This window comes from Lampetra fluviatilis, chromosome 1, assembly GCF_964198595.1.
Source record: "Lampetra fluviatilis chromosome 1, kcLamFluv1.1, whole genome shotgun sequence".
NCBI classification, from domain to species: Eukaryota; Metazoa; Chordata; class Hyperoartia; order Petromyzontiformes; family Petromyzontidae; genus Lampetra; species Lampetra fluviatilis.
Window position 1 is genome coordinate 3,794,972 of NC_136275.1, and position 14,054 is coordinate 3,809,025.

The following is a 14,054-nucleotide window of genomic DNA, read 5'->3' on the forward strand; positions in this document are numbered from 1 at the left end:
CAGCAGTGAGGGTTGATGGATTATCGCACTGATGGTGTGAAACTCCCTTCTACCCCTGGGCGTCAAGGAGTTGCCGTAACCCGGGCTAGCCAGGAGGAGGCGGTATAGCGGAGTGGACTAATCGCCATCTGTGTCCATCTCTACAGGGATAAAGTGTTGCCCCCTCGCACAACACGTGGGTTTTCTCCGGGTGCTCTAGTTACCGTCCACGTGTATTACAAACACTGTTCGTTAATTGGCTGAATTTTTTTAAACATAAAACCCCAATGTAGGATCAGGACCCTCCTGAAAATAGTCCTACGACTCAGTGTGGCTTTCCTGGATAAATAAGTAAATTACAGTATTATAATTGCACTCAATCATAATTATGTATTATGCATTTTCAGTTCATCATATGTGTCCCTGAATACGACTGCAGTGCATTGGCTTCACTCTTATTGGGGATGAGCAGTGAATCACACCACTTCTACACTATGGGTACTGCACAAATTTCAGCATTATTATGAATCTTCAGTGTTGCGTGGCCATGTTCAACTCAACATGACCTGTGGTTCAAAATGTATTAGACATCATCAACATTATAGCCCTGCTACCTTGTGCATATGACAACTCTGTGTAGTGGTTCCATCGTTATTATACGTAATCAGTAGTTACCAGACATGACCAGTGTGAGATGGTTTCACCTTCATTATACATCATCCGTGCTGAACAGCACTGGTACTCACACTCATGCTTTCAATGGTTTCTGAAGAACCTCTATCAATGATATAATTTAAAACTAGGGCTGAACGATTTGGGGAAAATATCTAATTGCGATTTTTCTGACAGATATTGCGATTAAAACATTTTTAAGCCAAGCTTCAGTTTAATATTCACTGTGTAATAGATTTAAAACATGTGATGGAGCATTACCATATTATACCATTAACATATGAACTGCTCTTTATTTTCTCATGCAAGGATGATAGCTTAAAATATATTAATTGCTTCCAACATGTATTTATTTAAAAAATTAAATGAAATAGAACAATCATACATAGAAAAATTGTTAAGTTAAATAAAGTTATAATAATAATAATAAATAAAACTATTCGAATAAGAAAGTAATAGGACTTTTAAATATCAAAAAATTGCAGCCTTTGTGATTTGCTAATCGCATTGTTTCAAATTGCGATTTCGATTTGAAATCGATTCATCGTTCAGCCCTAGTAGAAACTATTTGTTTCCGGGTGCACCGAAAACCGTTAGAAAAGGTTTACGGTTCAATGGGTTAAATGCTTTTTTAAAGTTAGAATTCGGGTAAACGTTTGAAAAAACCCGGTTTGAATTTTCATATTGGCTAAGTAAAAAAACGCACGTATACTGTAACTTAAATTGAAGGCTACACCGGAGGCTTTTGTTCTGTTAAAATGATCCCCAACATTCTTGAACGTGCAACGTTAATTGCACGCGGTCTTTGCCTCCCAAGAGGGGCGGGGGAGAGAGGGGGGGGGGGGCCTCATTTGCACGCCCGTGATTGGCTCCCGGCGTGCCCCCCCCCCCCCCGCGCGAGTGACGTCACGGAAAGCGCTCCGACCATAAAAGGAAATCCGCACACGAATTCCTGACAGTTGCCGCTCCACGCACGCAGCAGCACGCACGCAGCAGCACGCTTTGTCTCGTCGGGGGAGACATCAACATCATATCTGTGAGCTCAAAAAATACCTCGCGGCGGTCATGATCGGACGGGCGCAGTTATTGGCAGGAATCGGTCGCTGGGCTCGACCCCCCGGGTGGTCTCCGGTCGTCTCGACGCGTTGGGCGAGCGGCGGGGAGGCGGCCGGAGGCGCTGCCGAGGGCACCGCCAAAGCAGCCGCAGCAGCAGCCGGGGCCGGGGAAGATTCACCCGGGGCGCCCGTCGCCTTCAAGCCGTTTCGTTTGGAGGGCAAACCGGGCAAAAGGCACTTGTGGTGCGCGTGTGGCTTCAGTCGTAACCAGGTACGGCGGGGTTGTGTCGGGGGCTGGGATCGCACGGGCGGTAACTTTTTTTGCAAGGGGTCGATCAACGTGGCCGGGCCCGAGATGGTGTGGGACGGTGCGGGATTGTGCCCTCCTTAGGGTGCCAAATCTTCGTATCGTGTCAGAAATAGATGCTGGAAGGTGTGTGCGTAAAAGCAGTTCGATAACTTGTTCGATCGTATGTTCATCTTTTTACAAGTGTTCGCGTCGATGAGCGTGTACGTAAAGTTGAGAACGACGATGGGAAATGTAGCCACCAAGTGTGTCTGTAACATGTGTTCCCCAACATCCTACTAACGTGTAACATTTTGCTTTATAACCAAATAAAAGGGGAGGGGGGGGAGAGGATTATTTCAGGTACATTTAGACACCAAAAAAACCCACAATTAAATTTCGATGTAAAGCTTTCGTGACTGCAGGGATTCATCTTCTTGGTTCTTTCGGTAAAGTCACGTAGAAGGGGGGAAAACAATAATGGCACTGCTTTGGAAACTTTCGCAATCGCCTGAACAGTGACCGGGGCAAGTTTAGAGTTTGAACTCCGCCACATTTCGCCCTCAAGCCCCAGCTTCCAGACGCTTCGCAACTAACAATACAACACACACACGTTTAGCTTTGTGTTAATAAAAAAATGGGATTTTTGGCCTGAAGAAGAATAGCACAAGGTGTCCATTTTTTTACGGTCTTTAGCGCAGCTGTTCCATGTTGCACATAAGTGTACGGCGACTTGTCAAGGTCACAGTGGTTTCTTGAGTCGAGAGCGTGCAATGCCGCAGTTGCCGTGTACTCTCCGCAGAGGTGGGACAAAGTCATTGTTATGCAAGTCCAAGTCGAGTCGCAAGTCATCAAATTCATGACTCGAGTCTGACTCGAGTCCAAGTCACATGACTCGAGTCCACATCTCATAGGTGGGACAAAGTCATTGTTATGCAAGTCCAAGTCGAGTCGCAAGTCATCAAATTCATGACTCGAGTCTGACTCGAGTCCAAGTCACATGACTCGAGTCCACACCTCTGACTCTCCGTGCACCTCCGACAAGCACGGACGATTCACGTAGGGTGCGAAAAAAGTCCACCGCCTGCAGTGTTTCCACACTGCTCTTCGCCGATTGCAACTCCTCAAAGGCTGTGTAGTTTGGGATTTTCAAATAAAACCTCCATAAACTTCGTCAATACACACCTACGCCTCCGAGAGTTTAAGCGGTTATTGTGTTTGCAGTGCAAATTTCGACACGTGTTTATTTAGGTGATTATCCTTTTTCGTTTGTCCAAGGCGCGGGCGACCCAACCAACGGGGGGGAGCGCCTTGAGAGCGCCGTGCAGTAGTAACATGCATCACACAATCATTCATAATATTTATGTGTCGTAACCCTCCACCACCCGACACGGCCAATCAGTAAAAGTGTCACGTTGACAAAAGATAAACAGTTAACTTCTTTAGCTCACCGGTGTGTTGAAGAGTGAATGCTGGATGTAACGCGATCTAACCCAAAACAAAACCTCTTATGGATATTGGTCGCGAAAGCCTACGTGTTAAATTGAGGCAGTTCTACATGTAAGAGAATTCCAAATCTGAGGGCCGAAAAAGGCCAAGCTCCTGAACGTTTTTTGCCGAAAGCATGGCTGACGAGGCGCATGGTACGTGATGACCTCAAACTCCTTACAAGGGTTGTAAAGCTGCAGTTTACCGGTCAAATGTTGAGGCTATTGCTGAAAGATGGCTTTGTAAATTAGGAACGATCATTTGAATCGTGCACAGAGCTCAATTGGAAGCAAGTGTCGGTCCAGTAAAGCTTGGGAGGTTGGGTCCCAACAAGAACGATGGGTCAAACGTTGCACAGAGGCGTTCTGAATGCCTTGGAGTCGTCTTAACTCGACACCGTAGAAGACCCACGCACAGGGCATTGCCAGTTGAGACGAGATGTTCGGAACGATAGCACGATCTCAGTCCGAGAGGAATGGTTTGATCTTTTTTTATTTGCCTTCAGTGGAGCAGAAACAGCAGTGGATTGTTATCCAACACCAAGCCTCTTGAGTCCTATATACTAGTTGGGGTGTCATTCAATTGACAGTTAAAGATCCTGTCATGAGGCACGTTAACAAGTTTAGACTCTTGTCCAACCAGCAAATATTGCTTTATCCGGGTTTCAGCCAGTTGTCAGACATCCAACTATCGATATCCAACAGACAAGCGGGCAGGGTAGTAACGTCCTGCTTGTCCCAGATTTACAATATCAAGCACACTGGTGAACAGAAAGTCCATGTCCTCTGACCAGATCTTCCGTGGCGGAATGTAAATATTGAACGTGATAATACTGATCCCTGTGGAACTTAACGCAACTGGCTGGGCTGAAGAAAAATTAGAAACCCATGATGATTTTTTGGGGAACAGATGGTCGAGAATTACCTTAATCCTTTGACAGCAGTCCCGCAGATTCCCACATTCCACTTACAAATGGCAGTCGCCTGCATTCATCATTGTGGTATGCGTAAAACATTTTGCTGGAATAGGCATTTGAAACCTTGCTCTTTTATTCAAGATAGCATCACGTGTATTCATTCCCATGAATCAGTGTTGGTGCTAGGCATATGCAAACGAAATAAAGGCATCGTGCACCCCACAGTGGCAGTTTATTAATCTTCTCCATTCACGTGTCAATTGATTAAGTTGATTTACCGTCTATCTTGGTGATTGTCAAAATGTGAACATTTAGGCATAAACACCTGGGTCGTAGACTTGCGGCAAACCCATTTCTTGTTGCATATGACTTTTGCTTTTTTCTCTTCATGTATCTGCCTTATCAAGTTCTCACGTTTGCTGTAGTTACTTTCCAATGGTCATGCCAATGCCTTCTGGTCCGCAAATCTAAGACCGTTAATGTTTTCTAGGTGTCAACCACCAGTCGCAGCAAACCATGGACTTTCGCCATTATGCACATTAATTATACCTGTCAAACTGAATGCATATCTACGTGATGTATTTACATGTACAGCCCTTTTGTCAATCTACTGCTGGATGAGGCCCCCCCACCACTGGGCAGATCGTCGGCGTTATTTGACCGTATTTCACGCAGGTTGGTGGAGTGGGACCAGTTCAGATATCACTCACCCCCCGGTGGTATCCATAGCTGGAAATTGAACTTAGGTCGCTCGGCTCCAAGATAATCACTGCTGCACCCTTTCTGCATGGAGTAAAAGACCAACAAGCATTGTAGGTGTGCAACCCACCTCAACGCAGTGAGGAATAGACGGAGTTTTATGAATTATAAAAAAACAATTACATTTGTAAGGGGCATTACATCAGTAGATCCCTTAGCCGATATGGTCAAGGGGTCACCACTGATGCCTCGGCTTCTGCACATCACTGGTGATTTAGTTTGTGCCAATTTGCGTAATTTGTATCACTGGTTTCAAGATGCAAAGTGAAGTTTGTTTTCACGGAAGGGTTTTAATTCCTCACTGAATATTTTCTGGGTGATTGGGAGCTAAAAAAAAATCTGGGAGGGATCACGTGACAAGTAGCCACAGCGAGGACAGAGTACTGCATGTGATGTGCCGAGCGTGGAAATCTCTTGGTCGCCGAGTCTAACTTTCACATTTTCTGACTCTCCCTGCTCCCCCATCCCAAAGCCGTTCTGCGATGGCTCTCACTTCAAGGCCCGTTGGAAGGGGGAATCCAAGAAGTGGCCCGTGCTCTTCAAGGTGCCCGAGAGTGGCGTCGCGTGGCTCTGTCTGTGCAAGCAGACAGGCAAGCCACCCTTCTGTGACGGTGCGCACAAAAAGATTGGCACGGCGCCATCCGAGAATCCTCCCTCGCAATGAGGCAGGCTTCTGGGTGGCGCAGGCTGCTCCTGTCAGCTGCACAGGGGGCACAAGAGCCTCGCCGACAACAGGGCCCTCAAGTGCCACCTGGTGGTTATGCCATTGTCGTCCATCGCCTGCTGTGACGCTGACACGGCCCAAACAACACCTAGTGGCGGACCCTCATTTAGAGCCAGTGGGGGCTGGGGCGTGCTACTGAAAAAGCAGAGTAATAATACCTCGATGATACTTTCCTGCTCAGATTATAAACTGCATATACCCCTTCCCCACCCCCGCAGGCTTCCATGACCCAATGTCCACCAGATGCCACTTCTGACACAATCGTTATGTTAATGCAAATGTGAAAAAACTCGCCAAGCTCACCTCAAAACTTAAACCTCAGTCAAGTCAAATGTTCTCACTCTGGACCCATCTGTCCATTGTGATGGTATTATTTTATCCTGTCTTGGCACGTTAAATAATCATTTACTTGATTTGTGTGAATGTTGTTTATAGAAGTCACAAAATAAAAAATCTTCAATGGAAGTGTGCATAGTGTCTGTGCGACAATAATGGGATGCATGGACACAAGTTGTGCATTTTCACTGGTTAAACGACTAATCAACACGGAGCCCATGTGACCGCTGTACCATGTCGCCATGGGGTCTGGCAAAAACCAGTGGTCTGCAACAGCTGTGTTAAGACAGACCATGAAATACCTGGGAGATTAAGGCATGACCAAAGATAATATGGCACAGCAGTGGCGAAGTGGAGTTATAACTCACCAAGCCGTTAAACCTTGGGTACTAATTTAACTTGTGATCTAATTGGAAGTTTCAATGCCATTTGCCCTCTAAGACAGGCGAACCTGCTACCACCCGTGGTCTTGATTTCATTTCATATAGCCCACAGCCACGTGAGCCCTACCACTATCCACTGGAGGTATTTCTGCATCCCTAATTCAATACTAGATGAGCATACTTTTGGAAACGTCAACTTTAGTGCACCGAATCACTTGTCACTTGCAAGAGCCTCGTGTTCAGAGATGTGATCAAGGTGTGTATATGGTAATGTGCTTTGCCGACCAAAGATATTCCAGAACCCTGTTTGATCTGCAGTAAGGAATGCTCCCCACCCTTGTTCTAGAGTGGAAGGGAAGTAATTGGCTTTTTCCAAATTTGGGAAGCAATATTTTGCACCACGAAATATCAAATTGCCAGTGATATGGGTACCCTTAAATCTCCCCATACCTTTTTATCAAATCGCCACATGCCTAACTTTAACAAATTGAAGCATGGTGCACGAAACTTGAAACGTATCGGCAGGAATTCTCAGGATAATCTCGATTGTAAATGGACAATTGTGTCACTGCAAGCACCTTCTCACAGGTGAAATTAAACAAGCTTGTACATATGCAGGCTTGAAGGCAGAGCAGTGAATCGGCTTGGGTAAGTTGCATTCAGAGAATGGAATGCAGGGCTTGGTGTCACATTGGAGGGTTGATGTCCACGTCAGTCCTTGCTGGCAACACTGCGTTTAATCAATGCAAGTGAAGCTGCCCCCCCCCCTATTAGACATCAGCTGGGTTGTCAGGAGAGATTGTGCAAAGGCAGGTTTGGGGACTGGCCAGCAGAAACCTGAAGCCCTATCGTTTCAAGACTGCGCAAAAACAGTATTTGTTGCTGCAGGACATCTTATGCAAACTGATCGGACTATCTGGAGAACACTTTAAAGTTGGTAAAACTGCTCATTTTAGTGCAGTCACTTATTGCAAGTGGCGTTAATGCGTGCCTTTCCAGAGGTGGGAAGTTTTGGCCAAAGCATTCCCTTCCTAGACAGTCGTTATCGGTTCATAATTATTCATGTCTAAGTGAGTTCTCAAATTCTTGTCACCACTTGATAGCATATCCACACTTCATATTCACACATTGTCATTGACAAATAGTTTTGCACACAATGCACTGGGGTGGAGCCTGGTCGCTGGAAACACTGAATGTAAGTGTTAGCCTTGGACTCGCATTGTAAACAAGGAATGCGGTCCACCCAATTTAAGTGGTGTGGTGGTGCATTCCTTAAGGCAAGAACCATATAGATTAGCGAAACTCCCAAAGCTCTGAGTGCAATGCAACCACATGACAGTACAGCAGGAAGGTTCATAACCAATTGTGTTATCCTCATACAAGTGGGGTTTGTTTAAGCACTAGTTTACAATTTTAGGAACTTCCTCAAAAGTATTTATTGGCAAGGCTTTCCTGGATACATCTCATGATCCATCCACGAGACGTTGAAGACATCTCCAATCTATTACCCGATTGTAAATAAATTGAGCGATTACAAGATACCTGTAAATCCTCACAATACCAGCTGATACAGTCCCAGGCAAATGGCCAGTTATGGTTGGACAGAGCAAACCTAGATCCTGCAGGCACAAGCACAGACAGTTTAGTGCAGTGTCCAGGCGAGTTTAAAACCTCATGAGGTTCATTCAGACGGGCACCATTCCTCGCAAGCCGGAATTCATAGCTGATGTCATTTTTTTACAACTTTCATGTCATTTAATTCTTCAAAAAATTTGATTAGCACAAAAATATGTAAAAAAATATTAAACTGCAAAAGACATTTAATTACCCATTTACACTTTAGGAAGTATCAGGTACAAATTTGTACAAAAATTGTACACATTATTACGCAACTGGGAAGAAAAATCACCCACTGTACATCCTACAAACCAGACTTGTTTCACAGGAAAACGTGTAGAAATAAATTAGAAATACAAACACATCTGCTGGGCCTCTTCAACGTACAAAATGAAATGAAAATGTGAGTTAATATGCAGAACCCCATTGCGTGTTGAGCAGGACGCAGGCGTGCTACCATCGTGCCCCCCCCACTCCTTCCCCATCGCGACATGCACGGGCTAAGACCAGGGGCCAGGCCAGTGCTCAGCAAACCCCCTACAGGAATATTTTCAACTGCGTAGCGCTACAACACAACATGCCCATTACCCGCGACATGATGACACGTGCACAACGTTAACATTTCGCTCGTTCGCCACGGAGATGATCGACCTTTCGAACAGAGACGCTGCAGAAAGAAGAGCCTCGAGGAAGAGAATGGAGGAGCTTCCGGAAGCGGTCGCACCAACGGCCTTTTGGAGGCCCCTCGCCAAAGAGTGGCATGGAAGATGCATCGTGGAGGAATCTTCGTGAATGAAACCCTAATCAAAATAAAATGAAGAGGGCATCACGAAGTTTTCTGGAGGAGCCCACACAAAAGTACTGAATGTAAGATCGGTTGTGGAGACATCTCAAGGAGCCCGCCACGTTGCGACCCTTTCATTGCGCGCGTTTCACGTTCGATGGCCATGCTTGTCATTGCTAGTGCATACGTGTGTAGTGCTTCAGTGTTGGTAAGGCAACGGGCTAAACGGTGCCCCGATGGCAGAGACACGTATGGACACGGGCACGTCCACATGCGTTTCGCTCGCGTCCCTGAGCAGAACGTTTCAGAGGCTCGTAGGAACATGCCACCGAGCTGCCTCCCCGAAGAACTATTATTCCCACAGTACAGTTCTGATAAAACCCATGCAAGTTTGTGTGCAGGGCGGCTAAAAAAGGCCTGTGCTCTTTTTTGTATTATGGGGCAGAGGAAGCTGTGGGGAGCGTGGCCTTTGTTGGGCAGTTTGCAGAGCGCCCTAAGGTGAGGTGTGGCCAGTGCATTTAAATGTACAAAGATAACACAATAACACAGATTGAAATAATTTCCTGACCTGGGCAGTGAAAATCCTGGAGATAGTCGGAGAATGGGGTATGGGCTGGTTCATGATGTTCTCAGGCTAATTTCCCATCCGGATAGTTCGTTTGAAAGTAGCTATGTTGCTGCTCATTTCTGAACCAAAATGTGTTGAATAACTGTATGGGTGTTTGTCACTACACTGGCTGTTGTACATTTCTTAAGTGGTTCATACAAGATCATGGAATATGTGTTTTTTTGCGTTGCACCAGTTTGATGGTAAATGCAAATCAGTCTCCAACAAAAATCTGATTCAGTCTGAAACACGCAAGTCATCACGAGGTATGGAGAACCATTCTCAGCATGCAACAAGAAAGCAAATTTTTCTTCAGCAATAACCAAAGAGTTCCTCCAGGATATTCAGGAGCCAACATATTCATAATGGTTGTCAGATCTTTAGGCAGAAATTTAAAGAACTTAATTTTTACCACTTCATTAGCACTCATTTGTCTCCCAATTGTGCACGTTTGTTAATTTCATAGGTCGAAACATTTGCTATTAATTGCATACAAGTTGCACGAATTGTAAATAACCAATTCTCAAATGACAAATTGATGCACGCACCGCAAGCATAAGAATCAGTTCTATTCCATGAATGTTATGCCACCGACTATCAAATGTTGGCGATCACTAACTGCAAATGCATTTTCCACATACAGTTCAAGTTAGAGATGGGGTTGAATTTACGTGTTAAAAGATCGATGTGTAATCACCAGGACGACAGCTGGAACAATGGCCAATCATTTTAGCTCCGTCGCCAAAATCTGCGGATGGAGAAGCCAGGGTTGTGAGACTGCCCACCGCCAACTTCGACTGCACATCCTGTCCATACTGTAAACAGGTGGTGGTAGTTACACGTGCAATCACGCGTAGTTTCGTGCATTAGAAAAAAGGTATACATACAATAACGTATACATTACTGGCACCACAAATTAATCACTCGTGAAATAGTTCTTTCAAGAATAGCAAAAGGTGGATATAAAAAAAAAACAAGTATCCTAGGCATTGAGATCCCATGCTGGGCGAGAGCTCCTGCCATAACATCAATGGCAGACGGAGTTTATAGAGTTCAAGAGCCAGCGTCTTGGGTTGAATGAGAGGCACCTGGGTCAGCTGACGAGGCCCCCACGACACGGGCAAGATCTAATGCACCCCCGCCTTTACACTTTGAGGAAAACAAAAATAGTGTAAACATGGAAACATTTCATCGAAACAATACCTGAAGATGAACGCGTCTGTCTGTGGAGACCTCGGGGAGATCATTGCCGGGTAAAAAGCGACACCATCAAACCTCAGCCGCAATGATCAACGTTGAGGCCCAAAGCACATGGGGAGGGGGCCCTCGATCCCCAAACGGCCGCTCGTGCCTTCACCGCAACCGCACGCAACGCAGGGCCTCGAGGTCTAAGGCGCGTGTCGGCTAGCACCCCCCTCTTCTCTCTTCACACACCCCCATTGCGTTTGCAATAATCTCATTTTTTTAATACGTATAATTTAGCTTTCTTTATAAAAGATCTAGTAGTGCTAAAAACCTGATTTTCCACGAGGCACAACTATAAAGGTATTTGCTACCATCGGTCTAAAACTGTCGCGCGCGAGGGCGGGGGGCGAGCGGCTTCCAAGACGAGCAGCGACGCAGGCGCAAAACGGGCACGGGCGGTGGCAGCAACGTCATTCGGGTCGGAGTTTTACAAAATGAAGAGGAGAGAAACAAGGCCAGGCATGTGAGTCCACTTTCCCCTCGCACCTTTTCGCTTGTGACGACTCCTGTGGCCACATCCAGTGTTTGTGCACAGTGCACAGACTTCAGTTAATGCTACACGGCATGCAAGCAGCCTTCTCAGGGACAAAGAGAGGCCTGGGAACGTGCATGGGGGCTCGACTCGTGCTTGCTCATGAGCGACCGTCGTGCGTGTGGCAGCAAGAGTTCACTCGCTGCGAATGCGCACGGCTCGGAAACTCGGTCGTGGTGTTCGCGACAGGCAAAAAACCACTGCCCAAGAGAGCCATATGCGAACAGCCTGGCCGTCAATTTCAGCGTGGTGCAGAATTGGCAATGCGGCGCAGGTTTGGGAACGGCGCAGTTCTGCTTCAACGAATACCGCGTCTCGTGGCTTGACCCACATGCTGCTGGGGACAGATGCTGCCCCCCAAGTCCAGCAGCTGCTGGCAGCGTGAACCCCAACGGCACAAACTCGCCGTGACCGGGACTCGCAAATTGGGGCATTGTGCCTGGCGTGAAGGAAACCTGTGCCTGCACACAAACTACCATAGTAGCAGATTTAATTGTCTGCTGCCAGGACTGAATATATCCCTCTACGGCTCGGTCAAGAAAATGCGTGCAAGGGAGATGTCGATGTGCATCAGGGGCCACAATACGCTGGCCTCTCATTGGTGAATTGTGCAGTGGATATAGGGAGGGGGGGTGGGGGCACTTGCAGGGATGATTTTCCTGGGTTTGAGTCCTTGTCCATGAATTTCTGTAACTTAAGATCTACAACACAGTAGCCCCCCTCGTGACGGATAGACCATTTGCAAAATAAAATCCCAATGTGGGCCCCCCTAAGCACACACGTGTCCATTTCAATACGGAAAAACATAAATAAAATTATCAAGTTCATAAAAACAAATAAACTTTACTTTTTCTATAAACGTGGTCTCGTCAGCTCCGCCATATCCTGGGCCACAACGGGCGACTGCTAGTCCTACTATCCACAATCCTTTTTTTGCGAAAATCCAAGCAATTTTCCCACATTAAGTTAAACCTAGTGGGCACTCGCTAAATATTTATACATTCTGGGAATTGTAAAAAAAATATATAATACCACTCAAAAGCTTGCCTCCCACTCATCCTCACGCACCATAAGAGCGGTGAGAAAGTGGAGCTGCAGGCGTGCAGAGCAGCCGTTGCCGAGACCATGCCAGAGGAGGTAGGTACATTTTTGGTGTCTTGTCGATGCCGCTCCGTGTGCTCCCCCAAATGAGTTCAGTTTCTCCGGGCTCAGCTCAAGTAATCGGTGATCTCAACGGCCGTGCGACGAGGGCAAGCCGTCACCGCCGCCGTCTCCATGCCAGCATAGCACGACATCCCCCACCCCTGCCCCGTCTTCTTCCTCTTCTCCTCAACCCCCTGCACCGCTCACGCTAGCTGCCCTGCGCAAACTCCGCAGATCCGGCCCTGCGGAGACGACCCTTCAGCTTCCATCGCCGCTGCCGGGGGTGCCTCTCTCGCTGCGCTTCTGTGGTGGACGAGAAAGTGGAGAGCGCAGAGGAGTCGGGGGGCGGTCATGGGCCAAATATGCATCGTCGGGCTTTTACAAACATTTAAAGAAAAAAATCTATATTTGAGCCAGGTGATATCGTACATGTGAAGGAGCAACTTCAAGAGTTTAAATATTTGCATCTTCAACCCAAACCCAGCCCAATATTAGCTCAGTGTACCACTGTCCACATTGTTACCGTATACCATATCGAGACAAAGTCAAGCCACATCTGCTAGTGCATACAACTTTTGAAGAAAAAAATGCAGCTTATTACTAACTAGCTTTATACTACCCGGCTTCACCCGAGACTTGAATTCTTGTCTTGGATTAATACACGGCCTACGCGGAGGGTGGGGGTGCGTGACGTCAGCAGGCACACTGCGTGACGCTGCCGCATGCGGGTGACATCACAGATGTAATGTCATCACAGATGTGACGTCACCGCTCACTTGCCGTGCAAAATATATCCATTATTGCGCCCCCCCCCCCCTCAAAAATACAAAAGTCTATTTTTATACTTTTTGCATTGTGTCCAGTCTGGAAGCTACCCACGTGCCAAATTTAAAGTTTGTTGCATGTTGGGAAGTATGCTAAACATTTCCAACAGACACATTCACAAATTTCCATTTTATATATATATAGATATATCAGCAAGATGTCAATGAATGTACACTGCCATCACTGGGCCACATTGAAACCCAGGAGGTTTGGCATTTCAGAGCACAAGATGAAATCAGCTCGATCGACCAACCCTGCCACCAAAGTGGTTTGGTCTGCAGGCGTGCGCCACCACGGCCGCCACCGCCGCCACCACGCCCGCCACCGCCGCCACCTAGTTTACAGCCCAAATCAAAGGAGAAGAGCAAAGCAGCAGCAGCAGCTTGTGCAGACGGCTTCACCTTCAGAGCAGCCTGGTCAGAATGAAGACTCAGGAAGGGGTTTGCCTGGCCAGGAGCAGAGACGGGCACGGGGGTGCCACCCAGGGGGGGCAGCGTGCACGATGGGCCCCCCGCCAGGTGCTGCTCGTGAGAGGCGGCGTTGCTGGGGCCCTGCTGCTGGTGCTGCTGGTGCTGCTGTTGCTGCTGCTGGTGCTGTTGCTGCTGCTGCTGCATGAGGTGGTACATCAGTTGCTGAGGATCCTGTCCAGTGGCCATGCAGGATGGGGGACTCAAATCAGTAATTGTAACTTCTATGCTCCTGG

General features: G+C 47.1%; 2 protein-coding genes across 4 annotated transcripts in view; one reads left to right on the plus strand and one right to left on the minus strand.

Annotated features, from left to right (window-relative positions):
- Positions 1-1,621: 1,621 nt before the first annotated feature.
- On the plus strand, positions 1,622-6,334 carry CISD3 (CDGSH iron sulfur domain 3). Its single transcript, XM_078883963.1, has 2 exons — positions 1,622-1,977; positions 5,628-6,334. The coding sequence occupies exons 1-2, from the start codon at positions 1,717-1,719 to the stop codon at positions 5,817-5,819; spliced, it is 453 nt and encodes a 150-aa protein (XP_078740089.1). The 5' UTR covers positions 1,622-1,716; the 3' UTR covers positions 5,820-6,334.
- Positions 6,335-7,973: 1,639 nt separating this feature from the next.
- Positions 7,974-14,054, minus strand: part of MLLT6 (MLLT6, PHD finger containing) — a 28,078-nt gene continuing 21,997 nt past the window's right edge. For all 3 annotated transcript variants that reach the window (XM_078883571.1, XM_078883500.1, XM_078883646.1), the window contains 2 exons: positions 13,753-13,992; positions 7,974-12,829 (listed from right to left, as the gene is read on the minus strand). In XM_078883571.1, coding sequence (XP_078739697.1) covers positions 12,785-12,829; positions 13,753-13,992 — 285 coding nt within the window. In that variant the 3' untranslated portion in view covers positions 7,974-12,784. The remainder of the gene's footprint in view (positions 12,830-13,752; positions 13,993-14,054) is intronic.

What these genes read in the sequence shown, in the direction of transcription:
- CISD3 (XM_078883963.1), top strand. Translation starts at nt 1,717, where the DNA reads ATGATCGGACGGGCGCAGTTATTGGCAGGAATCGGTCGCTGGGCTCGA. An exon ending in GTGGCTTCAGTCGTAACCAG is followed by an intron (nt 1,978 to 5,627) that starts GTACGGCGGGGT and finishes CCCATCCCAAAG; the next exon opens with CCGTTCTGCGATGGCTCTCA.